Here is a 21,295-nt window from a genome sequence, read left to right as displayed (position 1 = left end):
GATAATATCCTCTCAATGAGAGCCCACATAAATTGCCAGAGTGACTGGAGTTTTCTCTGGCTGTACTGAATTTAGAGTAATGATATATAATTACAAAATATTGATTTAAAAAAAGTAATGCATCAGCAGTGAGTTAACATGTATAAACTTGTCAGTCAGACAGCAGTGTTTCACATAGACACAGAAGGAACATCAATGCTGCTTTGTTGCTTTATTGGACAGATACACATTATGTTTATACTGAGCCTTTAATTTTACTGAAATCTCCTCCAGGCAGGTACGGGATGCCACTGAAATAGACATCAACATGAGAGTGGGTGTTCACTCAGGTAACGTGCTCTGCGGTGTGATTGGCCTCAGAAAGTGGCAGTTTGATGTATGGTCACATGACGTCACGCTGGCCAATCACATGGAGTCAGGAGGCCTCCCAGGGTAAGTAGCAACACTTTCAGCGCTACATATACTGAATGACTCTGATATTTATTCATATTCAGGGAACCAACATGGGCCTATTTTAATATTTGTGTAATATTACATATTAGGACACATGTAATATTTCCTAAATACGAAATATTATATATTTCCTATTTAATAGGAAATATTTTTAAAGAGTAAAGATTTGTAAAATTCTTTCAATATAGGAAATATTTAATAGAAAATATTAAATATTTCTTATTTAATATTGGAAAAATATTAAATTCCTAATATTTCCCAATATTAGGAAATATTACAAAAGCCTTATGCTACATATTAGGGCTTTATGTAATATGAGTCTGATATTGGTATCTGGTCTTTAAGGTTTCAGCTGTCAATTTAGACTTTGATTGATTTCACTTTTTTCATACACCAAGGAATATAACCCATTGAAAAGGAGCTGCAGATGTACATCTACATGTTTTCTATAGGATATCATTTCAATATCCAACCAAAAATGTGTAAAATAGAAGATTATCCCTATTTATGCATTACAGGATTATTTTATGGCCTTTATCCTTTTTTTTTTTTTTTTTTTTACAAAACTCTGAGTGCATGTGCTCTTAACATTTTCACTTTTTCTGTGTAATGTCTTATATAATAAAGATATTAATTTAATTTGTATTTGCACAGAGTGATACGGATATGTTGGCCTAAATATTAGAAGCATGCATACATAACATACATACTGTATATACATGTGATTCCACCGTCCCATAAACTGAGGCTTAACCATCGCCCTTCTATTTGCCATTTTCTTTTTTTAAATAAAATTCATGACCAGGATTTATTTCTGGATTATAGAACACTGTGTACTGATTTAAAAGAGGATTAATAAAACTAAGTGACCCAAAAATGTCAAAATATTTTCTTTATTTTTTTATCTATTTAGGCGTGTCCACATCACAGAGGCAACTCTGAAGCACCTGAACAAGGCCTATGAAGTTGAAGAGGGAAACGGCCACCTGAGAGACTCCTACCTCAATGAACTCAATGTTAAGACATATCTAGTCATCGATCCGAGGGTATGTTCCCAGCCAAGCTTATTTATACAACAACTTTAGGACTAAGAGTGAAAACCCTTTTATCAAAACAGTGCAAGGATTCAGACCTCTGGAAAGCTTCTCATTTTACCAGTTTAAAACCAGAAACACAAAAATCAACATATTTTATGTGTTAGACCAACAGAAATGAATTGCATAATTGTGAAAGTAGAAAAAATTATTAGCGGTTTCGTACAGAAAAATCTGAAGAAAAAAAAGTTTCATGAAATTGTATTTATGTACCTGAGTTGACCGTTGTAGAGTCCGGTTTTATTGCAATCCCAATATTTTTGGATTTAATATTTTGGGGTTTGATTTTAACTTGTTTTCCTTTAAAGAAGATGTGATTAGTGTTTCGTATGCAGCAAAGCCTATTATATCAGCTTGTTTAGAATAAAAGGTGAAAATGATTTTTTGAAAAAAAGGTGAAAATGATACTGTTCGAACCACTTGAAACAGTATTATTGTTTTCTTTAACTGAACGCTTTGGTGATAAGTCGCATCTGTAATTCCTACAGAAGTAGAAAGAGAATCTTCTTGAGAAATTATGAAATCTCTGGAATTTCAAAGTTATGTATGCTGCATACATTAAATGCTAAGTAACTTTTCTGCATGTGTGTGTGTGAAGTCGAGGGATCCATCACAGAGCACCCGGAGCACTACTAAACCTAGGGTGAATGACGGACTGAAGATGAGGGCGTCGGTCCGTATGACCCGTTACCTTGAAACCTGGGGGGCCGTCAAACCGTTTGCCCACCTACAGAGCCGGGAGGGCTTTACATCTGAAAACATTGTTGCCGCAAAAGGACGGTTCAAGGTTAGCACACCAGATTCTCTTGTTTATTTTGAATATTGTTTACATTATTTGGAAAAACATAAGGTAAAAAAAAAAATTTTTTTTCTTATCTTAAATATTCAGAATAAATGTAATCACAAAGTCATTTATGTCAAACAGATATTTTCCTATTTATTCCTGTTTATTTATTAGGTTGAACTATTCCATAAAGCAGAATTTTGATATCCTTGAATTTTGTTGGGTGTGACCTCCAACACTTTTAATAATATTTTAATTCTGTTCCCATCTTTTTCAGGACATCCCTTTACGAACCGTACCCCTCGACTCCAAGAAAGCTGATAGGTAAGGAAAAGTTCAGATGCTTAAAGTATTTTGCCGAATAATTTATGTGTAATGCAATGAAAAGACAAATTATGAATGAATCGAGCTTTCCCCACAGATTCCCTCTGAACAGAATGACAACCTGATTATTTAGTTGTACTTGATGTGGATGCTGCAGATCAGAATCATACTTACTAGCAACATTCCTCTTCATTCCTGTCTTTTTAGTGTGTTTTTATATTTCAGTTACTATATTATACATTTCTGCACAAAGTGCCACAAGTATCTGTATTCTAGTTGTCACCATGTTCTTTAAAATTGTAATATAAAGAATGTTCTTTAAGCTTTAAGCTTCTTACAGTCTTGATGTGACATGTATCCTGTCCAGCACTGAAAATATATTTTTTTGAGGGAATGATCAGGTGCAAAATGACTTTGGAGACGTATTAGTGGTGTGTATACATTTGAAGCCACTTTTCTTGCATGTATGGTAGCCATTTATGGTTAGCATTTGTGGTGTGGTGCTGCTCTGTGGTTTAAAGTTTTCTAAAAAATAACATTTTATTCTTTGCAAGGCAACGAGGGTGAAAAAAATGACCCAAAAAATCTGTAGCTGCAATTGCAGCTCAATATAAAGTATTGACTCAAGAGAGATGAAGTGAGATAAAATCTTCAAATTAATTTTTTTCATAATTAATTTGAAAGCTATTTACTATTTTCTGTCCAGTGCACAATTATGCCCTATTTTTTATTTGGTATATCACAAAAATAAGATACAACATTAAAAGGGAATGTATTTGTTTTCTGTTGTTACAAAAAAAGCATCAAGAATAAATGATGTTATTGTTGAAGGAGATCAGGCTGGGTTGAAGGTTGATGTGGGTTAATGCATTGTCTGTTGTTTTGACATAATAGATGACTGGCTGGCATTCTTCTGCTTTACTTTCATACTTGCATTACATCGCTCTATCAGGTCACATATGGTACTTCAATCTTCTGGCATATCAGGCTGTTTTGTGCAGTTTTGTTAGGAGTAAACTTCAAAATCTTAAGGTTAGCATTTATCCGTGTTATAGACAAATGTTACCATCAATCAATCAATCAATCAATCAAATTTTATTTGTATAGCACATTTCAGCAGCAAGGCATTTCAAAGTGCTTTAAATCATAACAAACACAGAAACACAATGCAACATAGAATCAACAATCAAAACACGACATTAAGTCAAGTTCCATCAATAAATTTGTAATTGATTACGTTTCAAATACAATCCTAAACAGGTGGGTTTTTAGTCGAGTTTGCATCCATAAAAGGTTTACTGGTTACACTCCTACTGTGTTATATGGAACAAAATACCTACTGGTATTTTTATTCCCACTCACCCTCACAATCACGCAGTTTAAAACGATGTAAAGAAATACAGAGAAGCACATGTATTTATGTTTAGCAGACTGTAAAATGTAAGATTATTACTTAGTTTTGCACACACAATTCACATCTCTTCTCAAATCTTCCATCTTTTATTTGCTCATGTAAACCTCATGTCCAAGGTCTTGAGGTCTTGAGGTCTGTCCACACTGAGCACAATGACTGTAACTACAGCTATAAATTTGCTTATTGTTGTAAGAATGACTGAAGTGGATACACTCAACATAACTATCCAAATAATATTGCAACAATGAAATCCTTGAAGCTCTGCATGGCAGCTAAGTACTAAAGAGGACATGGGAATTCATGAATTTTCCATGTCAAAATTTCACAAAAAGTAATGGAACTGACAGGTTAGTTTGTCTTAATCAATAAATGAAACTTAGCTGCTGATAAAGTGGGATACTAAAGCTGTGTTTAATAAGCAACTGCTTCAGGCAAAGCGCTAACTAATAGATTATTGTGTATATTCTACAAAGATGTTGTCGCATTGGCCCAATGATATAGTTACCTGTTGTTCAGACGCTCTGTCTGGACCAACGAAGAGTCATTAACCTCATCATATCAAATGTTTGGAGTGGCCAACGTAGCTGCAAGATTAAGCCCTGACTTATGAGAAATTTAGCTGCTAATAATTTAAACACATAAGGGTAATAATAAACTGATGATAGAGCATTAAACTTTCAGCCCAAGATTGTCAAATTATCATTAAATAGGAAAAAAGAGCTTGACATACAGCTTTAAAAACCTCTGGAGATTTGTTTATTATTGGTTGTGTGGGAGAAGACCTAACAATGCTCATTACTCTACAGATGCCACCCCACCCATGAAACAAGGTGGTGGTAGAATCATGCTGTGGGATGCATTCTTTCAGCAGAGGTGATGAAGTTAAATACAGGGATACATTTGAGATGTGGGACTGAGGTTGACCTTCCAGAAGGTTAAAGATGGAAAAGGTGTAGCAAGAGCAACAATGAAATGGTTTAAATCAAAGTATGTTCATGTGTAAGATCAGGTCAGTCAAAGTTCAAATCTAAGTCCATTTTTGCTTTCACCTGACAATTGTTGACTTTTACAGAGCATGAGCTAGTTTACAGTCCAGTTTTTAATTGCATTGTGTGAAAATTAAAACAAACAACCAAAAAAAAAAAAAAAACCCATGAGGTCAGAAACCCTTTTTGGAATCAAACTAATTTGGAACAAATTGAAAGCCATTTATTTTTCCTGTTTAGATTTTTCTGGTTAGACCTGCTCGTTGTGTTTTAGCTGCGCTCTTGTAATACATTTGTATTTTTGTCTTACTGTTGGATCCCACCAGCTTTGATGAGTCGCTTGAAGAGCCATTCTCCTTGTCCACCCCTCAACTCAGCAACCATAAGTGAGTGGGGCTTTTATGACCCACAGGCTCCTCAACCCAATCAGTGCAGTAGTTCTCAGCCTCCAGGCTTTTTCCACACCCTACAACAATGTGGGCTTACTCTTAAGCATTGCTGACAAAATAAAAATCCCTTAGATGTTAGGCTATGAGTTTTTTTTATTAACTTTTTCATTTTTATTTAGCTTCTAGTGCTTTCCCTTTAATATGTTAAGTACTTAACCTTACCCTGGTACTGCTCCTCACCACCTATAAAGCTGTGGTGTTTTGATCCTCAGGATGAGAACTACTGTTTTTTAAATATTTTTGCTCTCCCTACACTAACCAATTGAATAGTAAAATATTGTTTTCTTCATCTCACTAACTTCTAACTCTTTTTTTAGCAGGGCACCACATAACGATGAGTGCTGTAGACTCAGAGTAGTGGACTGACATGCTGCTATTAACACTGACCACCTACTTGGGCTTTTTTTTGTATCAAGGTCTGCAGATCTCTCTGAGTGTTTCCTTCCTGATCTAGTTGGGGAATATGGCAGAAACCCACCAAGTTCCTTTGGGATAGATTAAAAAACACTGCCATGCATCCTGAATTGTCCCCTTAAACTCTAACATAGATACAAACTAGTTTTCTCTTTTCTCACTAATGTTCTTACTTGGTAACCAAAATGAACCTAAATGAACCTAAATGCAGATTTAGTGTTCCTTCATTCTGTTCGGATGTGGCTGTGTGTCCGGTTGCTGCTTCCTAATTATGTCTTGTGCTCTCTGGTGCAGGATCAAATCCCAGAGGACTAAGTTTGATGAGCAACTGCACAACGAGATGACCACTGCAATAGATGAGCTCAGCAGCAAGTAGGCCGTTCATTCTAAAGTTTATTTATTTATGTATGTAAATGTAGGCATTACCTCATGAAACGTATCTCATTAAGCAGTCCTGGTTTAGGTTTAATTAAGAAATGCTAACATACAATAGGTTTATGCCTGGCAGTGTTAATTGATGTTTAGATTCAAATATCCTGCTGCTATAGACTGCAACCGAATAAACAAAAAAATATACCCTTAAAGTGTAGGACAATATATATTTGCAAAAATCACACAGACTGAACTGACTGGTGTCCCATTGGATGTACAGTACAAAGCTTTTGCCTGCAGTGAAGCAGCAGCTGTTCTGAATCTGCATGAATTTGATTATGGTGCATCAGGTTCTGTATTAATCTACTGTGTTGAGTCTGGAGTTGATTCAGAGATAAATATAGGTTAAAGATTTGTTGTTACAGTCACATAGTAGCCACATTTTTACCTGAGGGAGAAAAATATACATGTGCACCTTAGAAAATATTTTAGTATATTCTGTATTTGCATGAAGGAAACACATTTTAAATGTAAATTGTTTATAGCCTTCTACTATATGTAGTCTTATGATAAAGCATCTTCCCCCTTATTGATTTTCTCTGTTTTTACTCTTTTGTCATATTTAAATATTTCAGATTATAAAATACATTTTATTGGCTAGTGTAAATGCAAAATGCAGTTCTCAAATTATGATTTCTTTTATTAAGGAAAGAGGCAACCTACCCAGCCCGGCCCTATGTGCAATAGTAACTATCGCCACGTTGTAACATCATGAATCAACTATTATTAAACTTGTTGTTTAAATAAAATAGAACTTGTCTGCGAGTTTGAAGTAGACAAAAAAAAAAAAGTAAATCTCATAAATCAAGATGGTTTCTCCATTTATAGAAACTTTAACATAGGTGAGAAAGACAATTATGTATGTTAACCATTTCTTAGGCTTTGGGATTCTTTGTGAACCACAGAGAAAACATGGAACAGTGATGATCCTTTAAAACAGGGGCTGGACTGACAGAAGTGTTTCAAGTGAGCATCAACAATTCATCCAGCAGACCACAGAAGAACCTAGAATAGCATCTAAAGCTCAACAATCCTCATCTATCTCAGTTAAGCTCAGATGTCACAATTCAAGTCAGAAAACTTGTTTGAAGACTCAAGAAGAGTAGGCCAAATTTCACCAGCAGTGATCTAAATCAGTCATTGCTAGTTATTGCCAACGCTTCATGGTAGTCAGTGCTGCCAAGCCAACCAGTTATGTTGCCAAGGCAATTACTGTAGAGTCTGTTTTGTTTTCGCCGCTTTGTTTCCTTAATAACTGAAATAATCACTTATTTTGTATTTACTCAGGTTGTATTTCTTTGATGTCAAAATTAAAAGATCTGAAAAATGTCACTGACCATCCATCTAAACACTGCATAACCCTGTTATGCAATGAAATAACCAGAAAATGCTCAGAACTACACGTAGTACAAAGATGGAGCAAAAATCTACAGATGGCTGTGTTCTTTAAAAAGATTTATCAAGAGCTCTGAAAAATAATCCACTCATGTAGTGATAAGGAAAAACACTAAACATGATTGACCTCCACATTCCAATTATGTTTTTGTGTTTGGTGATTTGCTGTGCTGATCCTGTAGATTACATGTAGGATGTGTGTTCAAACGCTGTAGATAAAACACATATTATATGGTGCCGCTGCCATCCACTCCTCAGAAATGATGCATGCTGGTTTTTTTTGGCTGATCATGAAGCAACACAACCTCATGACTTGATGTTTTCTTGGCATTTTTTGCAGTATATCATTGGCTGATCCTTTAGGTATGAATCACTTTTGTTACAATGAAAATTGCCTACTGATGTGATGTGAATATAAATCTCCAGAAGGTGGAAAACAGCCTACAATTAAAAAGATAGAAATTGCAGAGAGGGCTCACTATGTTCAGCTTAGCTGAAGACATGATTTTGCATTTGGAGGATGTTTTTTATGCAAATACAGGTTTGAGATAAAATGTGAGAAAAATGCTCTGCATGGCCCAGTCACCATGAGCACAGCCTCGTCTGCAGCAGATGAAAAACTATGAAGTTTTGCATAATTAGCTTTTAGCAGATAGGAAATCTGAGCCATTTTTGTTTGTTAAAAAGGCATAAATCTTTCTAGGGTGTAAGGTAGATTTTTCTCTTACTGAAATGTTTTCTTACATGATGAACAGAAATTAAGATGCAAATTCGACTTTGCACTTTGTAAGGTCACTAACAATTTACCGATTTACCAACTACATGCTATTACAAGTGCAACAATCTGCAATTATGTGGCTTTCTTTTAAAACTGCTGCTATTTGTCAAGTGATTTGTTTGTGGCATGGGAACAATCACCTTAACTTGAGTGTGAACAAAATAAGAGATGATTGTAGATTTCAGGAGAACCTGCAGAATGCCCATCATGGGAAAATCAGTAGAGGACTATAAAAACCTCAGTATTCAGCAAGACAACAGGCTCAACGTGAGCGAAGCTGCATAAAAAGTGAGACAAAGTAGACCGTACTTCTTGAGGAAGTCGGTTCTTCAGATGCTTTATAAAATGAACACAATTCAAAAAGTGTCTTCAGTCAGAGGCTCCTTTAATGCTGACTGCTACAGAAGAGTCTGTTGAAACAGACTCTGTTTCAACAGACTCTTCTGGATGAACTTGTTGAAGTTCCTGCAGCATTTATTTTTTTGGAGTTTAATTAAGTGTGTTAGAATGCAAAAGAATAATCAGATTTCTTTTCTTCTCTTCTCAAAGGCAGTGGTCGAAGTCTGAAGAGAGCAGAAGGGTAGCCTTGTGGTTTCCAAAAAAAGAATTAGAAAAGCAGGTAGGTTTGACTTTGGTTATTGAAATCATTCATTAGTTTTGCATGCACATAAGTTGCTTTGATACAACAGCATAAATGGTGGTTTGATTTTATTTTGGACAAATAAAAAACTAAATAAATGGGACTTATTTTGGATTTTCTCTCATACATAAAGAGGCAAAATTAAGAGGCAGACTTAAACATACCATTTCGCCTTCTATTATATTTAATATGGTGATTGCAGGAGTTAAGTAATCTGGAGGTAATCTGCTCAATCTCTCTCATAATTTCTCATTTGAAACACCCCGCTGTATCCAACCTCAACTGTCTGACCCAAACGGTTTCTCTTTTGATAAAGGCAAATAATAAATATGTTCGGTGAAAACCCAGCACAACGTAACCCGGAAGACACAGGAACACTAATGCTGCTGTCCTAGAGAAGGATGTTTAACTATCACATGGAGTAAAATTTGCATCTGCCCACAGGCAAAAAAATTTTCAAGGGAATTTTTTTTTTTTTTTTTTTTTTTTTTTTTTTTACAGTCAGAACAAAGAGCGAACTGTTTGACTGTTTCAGATCTAAACACACTGCTCCAGGTATCGGGCACAGTGGGGACAGCATCATGTTTTAGTCTGGTTCTTTGCCATTAGCATTGCTCAAAGTGGGTAGAATGAAGAAGATGGAGGACTACTTCCAAATGTATTAACTTCACCTTAAGTCAACAGCTGGAGAGTTAAAATGTGGAGTTTTTTAACATACAGCAAAATTTATTTTGGAGTGGATAAACATTAAACTGAGGTTTCGTAATCATTCCTCTCAGAGGAAAAGAATCCAAATGCATCGTTAAAAACCCCAAAGCCTCATTCAAATGTGTATGTAAACCTGCAAACAGAGCAGCACTTTCTTCTTTTCCTCTCCTTAGTACCGATTCTTGGACTTGCCGATGTTCAAGTACTATGTGGGATGTGCAACCTTCATCTTCCTCTGTATCTTTGTAATTCAAATGCTTGTCACAAAGAAGTAAGTAAAACCATATTTCCATTTTCAATAAAAGTTTGTTCTACCCTCATTGTGCTAAACTCTGAAAGAACAACACCAGTCTTGTTGCCTTGTGCTTTTCAGAGATTTAGTCAGTTGTTATTGTTGTTTCAAAGAAAACCATAAAATTAAACTGCTTTGGATGAAAAAAAAAAAGTCTAACTGATTTTGTCTCTATCAGTAGGGAGCAGGGGTTGACATACTTTGGAGTGTTGGTTTCTATTCTGGTGGTGATTTTGGCCATCTGTTATGCGGGTCATTTGCAGGTCAGTATGATTAACCTTTATTATGACTGATCTTTTAATTCACAAATTTTCAGGCCATGTTGGAATCTGGGGTTGAAGAAAATGGAAAAGACCTGTGCATTGCTTGCTACTACCTAGATCACAGGTGTCAAACTCCAGTCCTGGAGAGCCGCTGTCCTGCAACTTTTAGATGCGCCTCTGCTGCACCACACCTGAATAGGATAATTAGGTCATTAGCAAGGCTCTGGAGAACTGATCTACACAAGAAGGAGGTAATTAAGCCATTTCATTCCAGTGTTTTGTACCTGTGGTACATCTAAATACTGCAGGACAGCGGCCCTTGAGGACTGGAGTTTGAGATCCCTGACCTAGATGGATAATGTAATAAGATGTAAAGCAGGTGTTGTGTTTCATTGTGACCTGGCCCATTTTTGCAGTATATGTGCATGACTGAAGTGTTTTGCTCTTGAACCTTTGAGATCCTTTTGAATTAAGAGGGAAATTTAATGTGAAATCTTTTCCACATTTCTGCTCTGTTTTTGTGCTAATGTCATACAAGAGAATCTTGTAAAGTAATTGTGACGACTTGATTAAAAAATAATTTTTGTGGGAATGCAGCATTCTTTTTTCCCCCTTTTTGCTTTCTAGCAGTTATCTTCCAGAAGCAGAGTGCAGATGAAATTTAAAATTACAAGTTTGTTCAGTACTGGAAAGGGAACATTAAAGTTTAAGGATGTCGAGTGCATTTGGACATATTTAACCGCTTTTGCTATTGTCCTTAAAAATATCCTCAATAAACCTGTTAGATTGACCAGATCAAGCTTTTATCCTGAATAAAAGCTTGTAAGCGTTCTGACTTTTAGTTAATTACTGATTTTTGTGGCCTTTAAGTGTCATACAAAAAGAGCCGAAAGATGAAGGTCTGTTTAAATGTGTCAAATTAGCTCTTAGATGAATTATTTAGCAAATTCAGAAATGACTAAATGCTTTTAAATAATCCTCATTTAATTCATAGCTAATTAACATTAGTAATCTTGAACAATTTCAGCCTGGACATTATTTAATCTACAATGACAGATTGTTTGCATTCTGTCTCCAACTTTCTATAATATATGGAAAGTTAGAAAGTGACACTGAACATGTTGGCAGTGTGGGTAAAGAGTAAAATAAAGAAACTTAGCAAAATGTTGTCACCAATATTTGCAAAAAAATAGTAGCGCTTACAACGTGAATAAGCAGATAACCTGTTTTAGTTCAGTTTCTCTAAATATGTGACTAATGTTATCGATCAGAACTCAGAATTTTAACTCATAAAGTCATTTCTTTGAACTCCAGGGAAGAAAGATTTTGATAAAAGTTAAATTGTTGTTCATCTTCAATCACATTTTAACGTTTTATTACCTATTCATAAAACTGCATTAATATAGTTTAATGTAATCAACGGTAAACTAAATAGAAATGATCAAAACATTAAGCTATTAGTTTTTTTGTCTTTTAAACTTCAGAAGTGTTGGCTAAATATATTAAAAAAAAAAAAACACTTCCTGTTATAATTCAAAGATAAAGCACCAACTATAAAGCAGGCAATTTTTTTAAAAAAAATATTGTGAAACAGAAGTTATTAAATTTTTTTTTTTTAGGATTAGCTTAAGTTGAACTATTAAAACCTAAACATTGAATTGTTTAGGTTTGAATTGCTGAATTGTTGCAGCTTCCTTTTTGAGAACGAGATGAAAACTGAGTTCATTGCAGTTTTCTCCCCAAAAACAAATTCTTCTGAACTAAATCATCTGCAAGTCACTGACACATGATGTCTGGAGACAGCTGACTGGGCAAAGAGTCACATGCTCCTTTCACATGTCTGAATCCACCTTTTCCTCTCATCATTTCTTCTCACTTCTCTTTATCCTCTGCAGCGCGTGTTTCCATACAAGCTGTCAGGGTGTCGGTTGCTGCCAGCTGTATCGGAGGCGGTGGTGAAGCGGCCGTGTCTGCGCCTCTCTCTGGCAACCATTACCACTGCGGTCATCATTATCTCGGCGCTATTTAACCTGGTAGGAAGATGTTCACAATTTGGGCTCGGAGTCAAATCAAGTTGGCTTGTCAGTCAAATTAAAATTTTTATTTCATCTCTTGGCAGCGTTTCCTTTTCCAGAATGACTTGTCACTGAACATAAAGACTGATGACTTGTCACTGCCTGTGAGTGGAGGATTTGTTAACTATAATTTGTGTTTTAGTTAGTCCCATAATGTATTACTGCCTCAATACATAAACTTGGGGAAACACAAACCTCATACAGCTCATCCCAGATATACAGTGTCTAGCACAAGTGTTTAACCGCCTTGATCTTTTTGTTTAATAGACCAACACAAAGTGGTTCATATTTTGTGAAGGGAAAAGAAAAGTGTGTTGTGCATTTTTATTCTGACCCCTGGTTCTACCAACCTTTCACTACAGCTCCAGCTCCAAGTCACTTGAGTGTGTGTAGAGACTAAATTTGTTGCCCATTTTTTTGTTTTTGCCAAACAGTCCAAATTTAAAAAGATTAGATATGAAGTATAAATAATCAAATATTTTGAGGTTTTCTACAAATTCTTGATTGAATTTAGATCTGAGCTTTGACTGGGTAAGTTTAGTACATGAATACGCTTTGATACAAACCAGCTCCAGTCCATCCTAACTAGCTTCATACTTGAGGACGTGGTAGCAGATGACTTTAGCCCTAGTCTTTTGCAGCCTCTAACAGGTTTTCTGTCAGAATTGCTGTGTGTTTGCTTACATCCATCATATCTGATCAGCTTCCTCATCCCTACTAATTGGGATGCTACTTTCACATCCCAAATAATTCACAGCTTTGTGTTGGTCTATCAATTCAAATCCTACTTAAATACATTAAAGTTTGTAGTTGTAACAGACAAAAAGTCAAATGAGTCTAAGTAGTTTTGCAAGGAATTATTACTTTATATTAAAGGTTTGCAGGATTAAATAAAAGTTTCCTTTATTGGACATGTAAAATATTTTCTAGATAATTATTTTGGTTGTTTGCATGTCATTTAAAGATGATAGATATTTTTTGTGTTAGACATGTGTTAGACTTGTATTGCCTGTATAATGGATGTCCCCTTTGTCCTCTCTCTGTCCCTCAGTACTCTGTATGCTGCTGGAGCCTGTCACTCATTGCATGTGGAGTTTTTCTGCGAGTGAGCTTAGAGCTCAAAGTGCTCCTCCTCTTTGTTGCATCCACGTTGTACTACTACATCATCTTCAGCCACCCACTTAAATCCCACTTCTTGAAGTTTGAAAACTCCTCCCAATACTACAACAGATTTAACTGCAGCGAGTAGGTCACAAATTATGAAGCATATTTTATTGGAATAAGACTGTCAGTGACGTTTCCTTTTACTTTGTTAACACGGATGGACAAAGTTTTTGACTCATAGGATAACATTTCATCTGGTTTTAAACCAGGTGTGTTTTATTAAAGCTTGGAAATTTTTTCAGTTTGTGTTAACTGAAAAAACACAAACTGAATGGTGAAAAAATATTCATATTTTCATTCTGGACAATTTTGCAAAATGTATTCCTGAATGAAAATGTCTCATTTTTGTTCTGCAGGATGATAAATGACACCCTGCCATGCACTGGGTTTGTCAAAGACCTTCAGATTATGAGCGGCATCGACATCATACTGTTTCTAGTCACCATGCTCATCATATCGCTGCAGGTATGGTATTTTTCTGCTTTAGTTTTCTTTCTTTTGTATCCCCAACAGTTCTGGCAGAAGAAAACTGAATGCATTAATGCCCACACTACTGCTGCATTTTGTAACATCACTGCGGGTCTGCCTCCTAGAACGACAACTGCTTTCGGCAGGACTTCCAGCTCAAGTACAAGAACCGCACGGAGCAGGACGAGATTGAGACGAGGGAGAACCTGAACCGTCTGCTGCTGGAAAATGTGCTGCCTGCCCACGTGGCAGCACTGTTTGTCGGAGAGAACAAGAAGAACGAGGTGAGATGTTCAAGGCATTTCAGCTGAATCCTTCAGGTTAAGCCATCTGATTGTTAGGCACTAGATGATAATTGATGCAGAGGAAGAAAAATACTACCAGTGAAATGCCATAACACAGGTCATTTTCTAAGCTGAAACCAAAACTCTGAATTCACAGGTTTCTGATTCTGCAAATTGTATTTTAGTGTTTTTATATTTGAAGGTGACAAGAATCCAGTAGTTCTTATTTGGCTTTAGGCAGATTAAACCTATTTTACATTCATCAAGACAATGTCCTCAGTAAAACATGCAACTCTACTCATCCAACTCATGGGATTATCACATTACTCCTGATATTAATGCTGCTTTCTCAGAAAATCTGAGCCTGAAGCCTGAGTCCCTTCTGCTCCGTTGTTGGGTCCGGCGTTTCTCATCTTCCTCTTGAGCTGCACCGCTTAGATTCTGTGTGCTGTCCATGTGTGTTTGTTGGCTAGTAAATCACTATTACACAATGGTCACTAAAGCAGGAATGGCTAGTTTTGGCAGTGTGAGCAGGTTCTAAGTCCAGCTGGAAACAAATCAGCATCAAGAAAGGAAAGTTTGAGCTACCCCACGGATCAATCTATCTGTATTGATATTGGACTTGGTAATACATCAGCAGATAACATGGCTCCTCAAATCATCACAGACTGGAAACTTCACTCCAACATCCTAAAGAAACTAGGATGTTGTGCCTCTTCTCGCTTAGTTTATTTGCTAATTAAATGAAAAGTTTACTTTGAACTGAGAAGAGGATTTTGGACCACTGAGTTAGGATGCTTTGACCATTGCTTCTGGTTCAGAAAAAGCTTAACTCATTAATTTGCTGTGGCTAACCATATTTCTTGTCAATCTTTACTTTTATATTTTTTTTGCTTCCACTCAACTTTCCATTAATGTGATTGGATAAAACCTCTTGTATTGGTCACTCTCCTTGTGGAAGATCTTAATAAATGTTTAATAGACATCTGTGAACACAGTGGTTTTCTCCATAATAATGTTTGGTCATAATATAACATTTGTGTGTTAAAGTCCATTTGTTAGAAGTGATAGTCAAATTTTGACAGACGGCTAATTTCTGAGTTTTATCAATGTAGTTAACAGGAATTCCTGTCAAATACATCACAGTCCGTAATAAATCATTACTATACAAGCTTCATATTACACACACCTATATATTAGTAGAATTTAGCTCATAACAATGAATTATCCTAATGCTTTTTAACAAAGTGATAAGACTGAAAATAAAACCCATGTGTTTTGTTTCTGAACAGGACCTGTACTACAAGTCTTATGACTGCGTCTGCGTGATGTTTGCCTCTGTGCCCAATTTCAAAGAGTTTTACACCGAGTGTGATATTAACAAGGAGGGCTTGGAATGCCTCAGGCTGCTCAATGAAATCGTCGCCGATTTTGATGAGGTCAGGAGAATAAAAGTAGAAAAGACATTCTTTCCTGTTTCTATTGCCATTCATCGCATCTTCCTTGACATGCTAATTATCTGGACTTTTGATACATGCAGGGGAAAATAAAAACATGATAAAAGGTGAACATTTCTCAGTTGTTTTCCTGTAATCCTCCAGCTGCTCTCCAAACCAAAGTTCAGTGGTGTGGAGAAGATCAAGACAATTGGCAGCACCTACATGGCAACGGTGGGGCTTAGTGGGCCTGGCCAGGAAAACCATCAGGTGGGCTTGAGTAGCGCTTCACCTCCGGGTCAGGCAGGGGTCAGACGAGCTGTTTCAAAGCAGGCTCTGCTCGTGCTTGAAATGTTGTAGGTATTGAGTTGATTCTGTAGTCCTCCTGTATGTTTTCAGGTCTTAGAGAAGCAGCAGGCCCAGATAGGAATCATGGTGGAGTTCGCCATTGCTATGATTGGCAAGTTGGATGTAATCAACAGACATTCCTTCAACACCTTCAGGCTTCGAGTGGGTGAGTGTGCACAGCAGCTGGTGTAGCTTTATATTGACTGTATAAAGCTACACCATAACCTGGCTGGTCTCCTTAGTTACCCTACAGATGATTGGTGTTTATGTCCTGCTTTTACAGTCTGATCTGAAGCACTGAGCGGTTTTTAGGTTATTATTTTACAGACTGTTAGCAGCTTATCACAATGAACCTGCTTTTACAGAATCGTGTTACTGGGACGAACCTTTTCACATTGTTTCATGTTAAAGCCACAAATCACAATTTACTCCACTGGGAGTTTATGTGAAAGACCAACACAATAAATTGAATCATGTACAGGAGGGAGTACATACTTGATTTTCAATTTGTTTGTAAAATCTCAAAATCAATTTGTATTGAGCTGTCTTTACTCAGAGACCCCTAAATAAAGTCCTGTACACCAATTGCCACAGATGTGTGTTAGAGAAAATCAGTGCGCAACATCACCATGAAGGTCAAGGGTCACAGCAGACAGGTCAGGGAGAGAGTTGTGGAGAAGTTTGAAGTAGAGTTTGACTTGAACACGAGATCATAAGCTTTACATATTTCTCTGTGCGCTATTCAAATTATCACCCAAAAATGGAAAGTAATTTGTGCCAAGATGGCTGTGGTAGCACTAGAGGAGATGCGGAGATTCACAACTCAGGTTCAGATAACTATTAGCCTTGACTTGGGCAACGTTACTTTTAAGGGTGAGGTGCAAGAAAAGAGTAACAGCTTAAAGAAAGCCATCAGAGGTCATATTTACAATGAGGCATTTGGGGACCAGCAAACATTGGAATGAAGCTACTTGGTCAGAAAAGACCGAAATGGAGCTTTTAGCCTCCTAGTAAAACATAATCTGTGGCTGAGAACTAACATACAACATCATCCTGAGCACACAGTCCCCATGGTCAAACAGGATGCTGGCAGTGTCATACTGTGGGAAAGCTTTTCTTGAGGAGGATCAGAAATATCTGAGACAACTGCTGAGGTTCACCTTCTAACAGGACAATAGCACTAAACTCGCATGCACACTTTTTTTTCAATGGGTGATCTTTATAATTGAACTTGAGACACACATACTGTTCTGGGTCAAACTGACCTGCTGATTAAAATCAAGATAAATGAGTCATGCAGAGAGTATTTATGTTTTCCTCCACTTCTGCTGAGTGTCACTCAGTGTGGGTGGAGTTTATCCACGGGAACAGAAAAAGTTCCCGTCAAAAATTGTATGAGTGTATGTGTGAGGTGGTGTGTGTTTGTGTGGGTGTGTGTGTGGTGAAATATGGCTCATAGCTGCAAGGAAACATATAGAATTGGACATTTTTTAATCTTTTTTTGCACTTTAACTTGACTGCCGGGTCAAATTGGCCTGAACAGTATCTATGTAAAATGTAGACCTAGGGGTTGGTGCAAATGTGTAAAATGAATACATTTTCAATTTATATGTAGAGTGCACCTATTAAGACAAATAGAAAAAGTTTCATGCAAACAAAAATACTTCCAACCATTTAAAAAAAAAAATTCTAACTTTAAAACAGGTCAATTTGACCCACAACATAACAGGAGGGTTAAGGGTTAAGTTTTTAAAAGGAAATCATGGAATATATCAGAAGATGAGGCAATGCATTAGAGAAAAGCAAAAAAATAAATTTAAAATATTTTTAATTGTCGTAAATTATCAGGATTTATAATCAGAAATCCAGTGGATTGAATAAAACATGCTTACAGTGGGATAGAGAGAAACAACTTGAGATAAATGTAAGATTTTCTGTGATGAACCACCAATTTGCGCTGGACGTGATGCTGGAGGTCGAGTCAGTCCAGCTCTGTAGAACATGTAAAACAGATCCATAAACATGACGGATAAAAAGACCTTCTCTGTGAAGTTTGCTATAATTGTGGATTTTAATAACCAGTCATTAACAGAAGAAAAATGTAAACAACAAGGCGTCCTCCTGTAGATCTTATATTTCAACTGTTAGAGGAGAAAGTTGGAACGTGGCCCGTTTGTTAATGCAGGCCTCAAAGAATTCACCGAAAATAAAAACCCACCACCTGTGACTGTGTTTTATGATTACTTTGGAGTAGTTCCAAATTACTTTAGATGACTTTAAATTATATAGTTAATCTAATATCCAAATGGGTTAATTTAATTTCTGTGGAAAATTGTGTCTGCGAGTCATAAAAGTATTTTTTGCTGCATTAGTCAGTTTTTATGAATTGTTTCAACCTATGTACATAAATGCAGATTCATGCATGCACAGTGTTTAAACAGCAGTTTGCCTGGATTAGCCACTGGGAGCTATGCACTCCTCAACAGACAGTATTTGAATAAAAGACTGTATTAGAATAATTTGTTCTGATGAAGGGGCAGAATCAGGAAATCTTTGTAGTTTATTATCACAATTAAAAACAAACCTGCAGCACACCACACCTCTGGTAACGAAGGAACAATTTTGTATTTGTATTCTTGCCCTGTGACTTTCTTTTCCTACTTGTTGTGTAATAAGATAAAACTAATCTTCTTTTCCCTCTCTAAGGAATTAATCATGGCCCAGTGATAGCTGGAGTGATCGGGGCGAGGAAACCTCAGTATGACATCTGGGGCAACACGGTGAATGTAGCCAGCAGAATGGAGAGCACTGGAGAAATGGGAAAGATCCAGGTTGGTTTCAGTATGGCTTTGCTCGTTTTTGTGGTTATGCATGTTTTCATGCCTCTTTCATAAAGGCCAGATTTCTGGAATGACCAACTAGTAACTTCCCTGTAAACAGATTCTCCCACATCAGCTGTGGGTCTTTGCAGTTCCTCCAGAGTTGACATGGTTCTCATGTTGCTTCTCTAGTTAATGCTCTCCTAGTCTTTATTTTAACTTCATGACCATTTTATTTTTAAAACCTAGCATATTGTTTAACAAGCAAGTTAAAGGGTCTGCAATCTATGGCTCTGGAGCAATAAGTGGCTCTCTGGGCCTACCAGTATGACTCTAAATAACTTTAGCTTAACTACAACTAATATTTGTACATAGAGAAAAAATACTGGTTTTAGTAATTGCATAGAATTTCCACAACATAATGAGACTAAAAATACATCAAATTTATTTTTCACTGAGTTGGAAACTGTGATTAATTTTCCGCTAATATCAACTTCCTGTAAAAGAAAATGTATGAATCGTTTATCCAAAAATAGAAATAAAACTGTGATCTTTTAAATAGAACAAATATACTACAGTAGATCTCTAATCACAAATTTTAAGTTGCTTTTTTTTAAAATGCCAGGCAACATTTGCAGCTCTAAATGAGTTTATTTAGGGAGAATAAGGGAAAAGTAGTTCTTAGGTTTGTAAAGGTTGCAGACCCCTGACCTACCTGCTGTTTGATCTCCATAAATGAAACCTAGTTCACTTCAGTCAGGGGTTTAGTTGAGAAAATAAGCCCAACTAAATCCCAAATTAAAATAGAAGTTTAGTTGGGGATTTTCCCAACTAAACTGAGGGGTTTAGTTGGGAAAATCCCCTTTATGCCTCCAGAGTAAAGGGGAGACAAATGTTAAAAATCATGTTTTTTTTCTTCTACACATGAAGAACCCCACATTAAAGACTGTGGTTGTGTAAACGTTCTAAAATGAACATAGATTTAAATTGGAATCATGACTAATCGAACATTAAGTCTGCATACAAATGCACCTCTCTTAGCTTCAGCTGTGACTTTTTGCTCTTCCTTTAGGTAACAGAAGAATCCTCTCAAGTGCTGAGGAAGCTGGGTTACTCTTGTGAGTGTCGAGGATTCATCAACGTCAAGGGGAAAGGGGAGCTGAAAACCTTCTTTGTGTGCACTGACACGAGCAAACAGCTAGGCATCGGGCTGAGCTGAGGCTGGGCCGTCGCAGCCAGCAGAACTGGATAGACTCATGTACGGGTGACAGAGTTTGCAGACTCCCACACATCACAGGTGCCAGTCTGGCTGTAATGCACGTTCCTGTGATGCCGTTGAAAGGAATAAAGAAAACTTCTCTGCTTCGTTGTGTGGAAGACACACCTGGGACCATTTAGTTAGAGTTAGAAGACGACGGAGACGGCTGCCGAGAACAGCTGCCAACTTTTTCTATTCACAATAAAAACAAGTGATGTCATGTATATTTTTTTTTGTTTCTAACCTAATGTGATGAAATTGAAGTTATGTATTATTTCTATTTTATTCTTGCAGTTCTTTAAGATGTTGACTTATAAAAAAGCGTTATATAAAATTATGCTTTATTGAAGATAATTAGGCTTATTATCTAATTAGGGTCACATTTGTGCCCCAAAATAACTTTTGTTGAGAATTTGCAGAAATTAAAACTCTGAAATTCAGCTACTTAAAAAGTTAGACAGATGTTAGGTATTCAGGTTGAGCTGTTTGAAATGAAAACCTTTTCTTGCATATTCAGGTAATGGCAGTTTTCCTGCCTGGTAAATCCTACATCTTCACACCATTACAGACAGAAGATACAAGCCTCTGTAAGTTCAGGTAGAACTCGTTATGATCACATTCCTTGGTCCAGTTGTGCAGTTTGACCACTCCAACAACTTACAGATTCAACAAGAACTGTGCTGAATGTATTCCATCATTTTTGTTTATTCCACTTTGATAAAGGAAAATAGAAACTATTCTGCTGCCTTTTGATTTCCACGTGTGCTGCGACAGGTGGGAAATGTTATGCATGTCCTCAGCTGTGTGACTTAACCTTTCTGCGGATTTATTATTTTTTTCTTGGCAACCATAACACTGTCGGCTCCTCTGAATCCGTCTCGTGGCCTTGTCATCTGAGACCAACATCTCGTCTGTAATTGCTGTTGCATAATGTTGTACTGGCCTTTCTGTGAACAAATGTGACATTAACTTTTTGTACAGTTGCAGAATGTAATAAATGTTTTCGTTAGTCTGTAG

At 36.6% G+C, this 21,295-nt stretch overlaps 1 protein-coding gene across 7 annotated transcripts in view; it reads left to right on the top strand.

Annotated features, from left to right (window-relative positions):
• adcy7 (adenylate cyclase 7) overlaps positions 1-21,294 on the top strand; it is a 61,736-nt gene extending 40,442 nt beyond the window's left edge. For 6 of the 7 annotated variants that reach the window (XM_044106430.1, XM_044106450.1, XM_044106422.1 and 3 more), the window contains 19 exons: positions 274-432; positions 1,367-1,499; positions 2,146-2,334; positions 2,609-2,655; positions 5,382-5,441; positions 6,213-6,290; positions 9,073-9,142; positions 10,045-10,142; positions 10,342-10,426; positions 12,322-12,459; positions 12,546-12,605; positions 13,553-13,746; positions 14,022-14,130; positions 14,259-14,417; positions 15,710-15,856; positions 16,019-16,123; positions 16,253-16,367; positions 18,908-19,032; positions 20,093-21,294. In XM_044106430.1, coding sequence (XP_043962365.1) covers positions 274-432; positions 1,367-1,499; positions 2,146-2,334; positions 2,609-2,655; positions 5,382-5,441; positions 6,213-6,290; positions 9,073-9,142; positions 10,045-10,142; positions 10,342-10,426; positions 12,322-12,459; positions 12,546-12,605; positions 13,553-13,746; positions 14,022-14,130; positions 14,259-14,417; positions 15,710-15,856; positions 16,019-16,123; positions 16,253-16,367; positions 18,908-19,032; positions 20,093-20,239 — 2,218 coding nt within the window. In that variant the 3' untranslated portion in view covers positions 20,240-21,294. The remainder of the gene's footprint in view (positions 1-273; positions 433-1,366; positions 1,500-2,145; positions 2,335-2,608; positions 2,656-5,381; positions 5,442-6,212; positions 6,291-9,072; positions 9,143-10,044; positions 10,143-10,341; positions 10,427-12,321; positions 12,460-12,545; positions 12,606-13,552; positions 13,747-14,021; positions 14,131-14,258; positions 14,418-15,709; positions 15,857-16,018; positions 16,124-16,252; positions 16,368-18,907; positions 19,033-20,092) is intronic. The other variant, XM_044106459.1, reaches the window with a different exon arrangement.
• Position 21,295: the final 1 nt, after the last annotated feature.

This window comes from Gambusia affinis, linkage group LG02, assembly GCF_019740435.1.
Source record: "Gambusia affinis linkage group LG02, SWU_Gaff_1.0, whole genome shotgun sequence".
Taxonomy (NCBI): Eukaryota; Metazoa; Chordata; class Actinopteri; order Cyprinodontiformes; family Poeciliidae; genus Gambusia; species Gambusia affinis.
The sequence above is the reverse complement of the archived record's forward strand: the minus strand, read 5'-3'. Positions and strand labels throughout refer to the sequence as shown.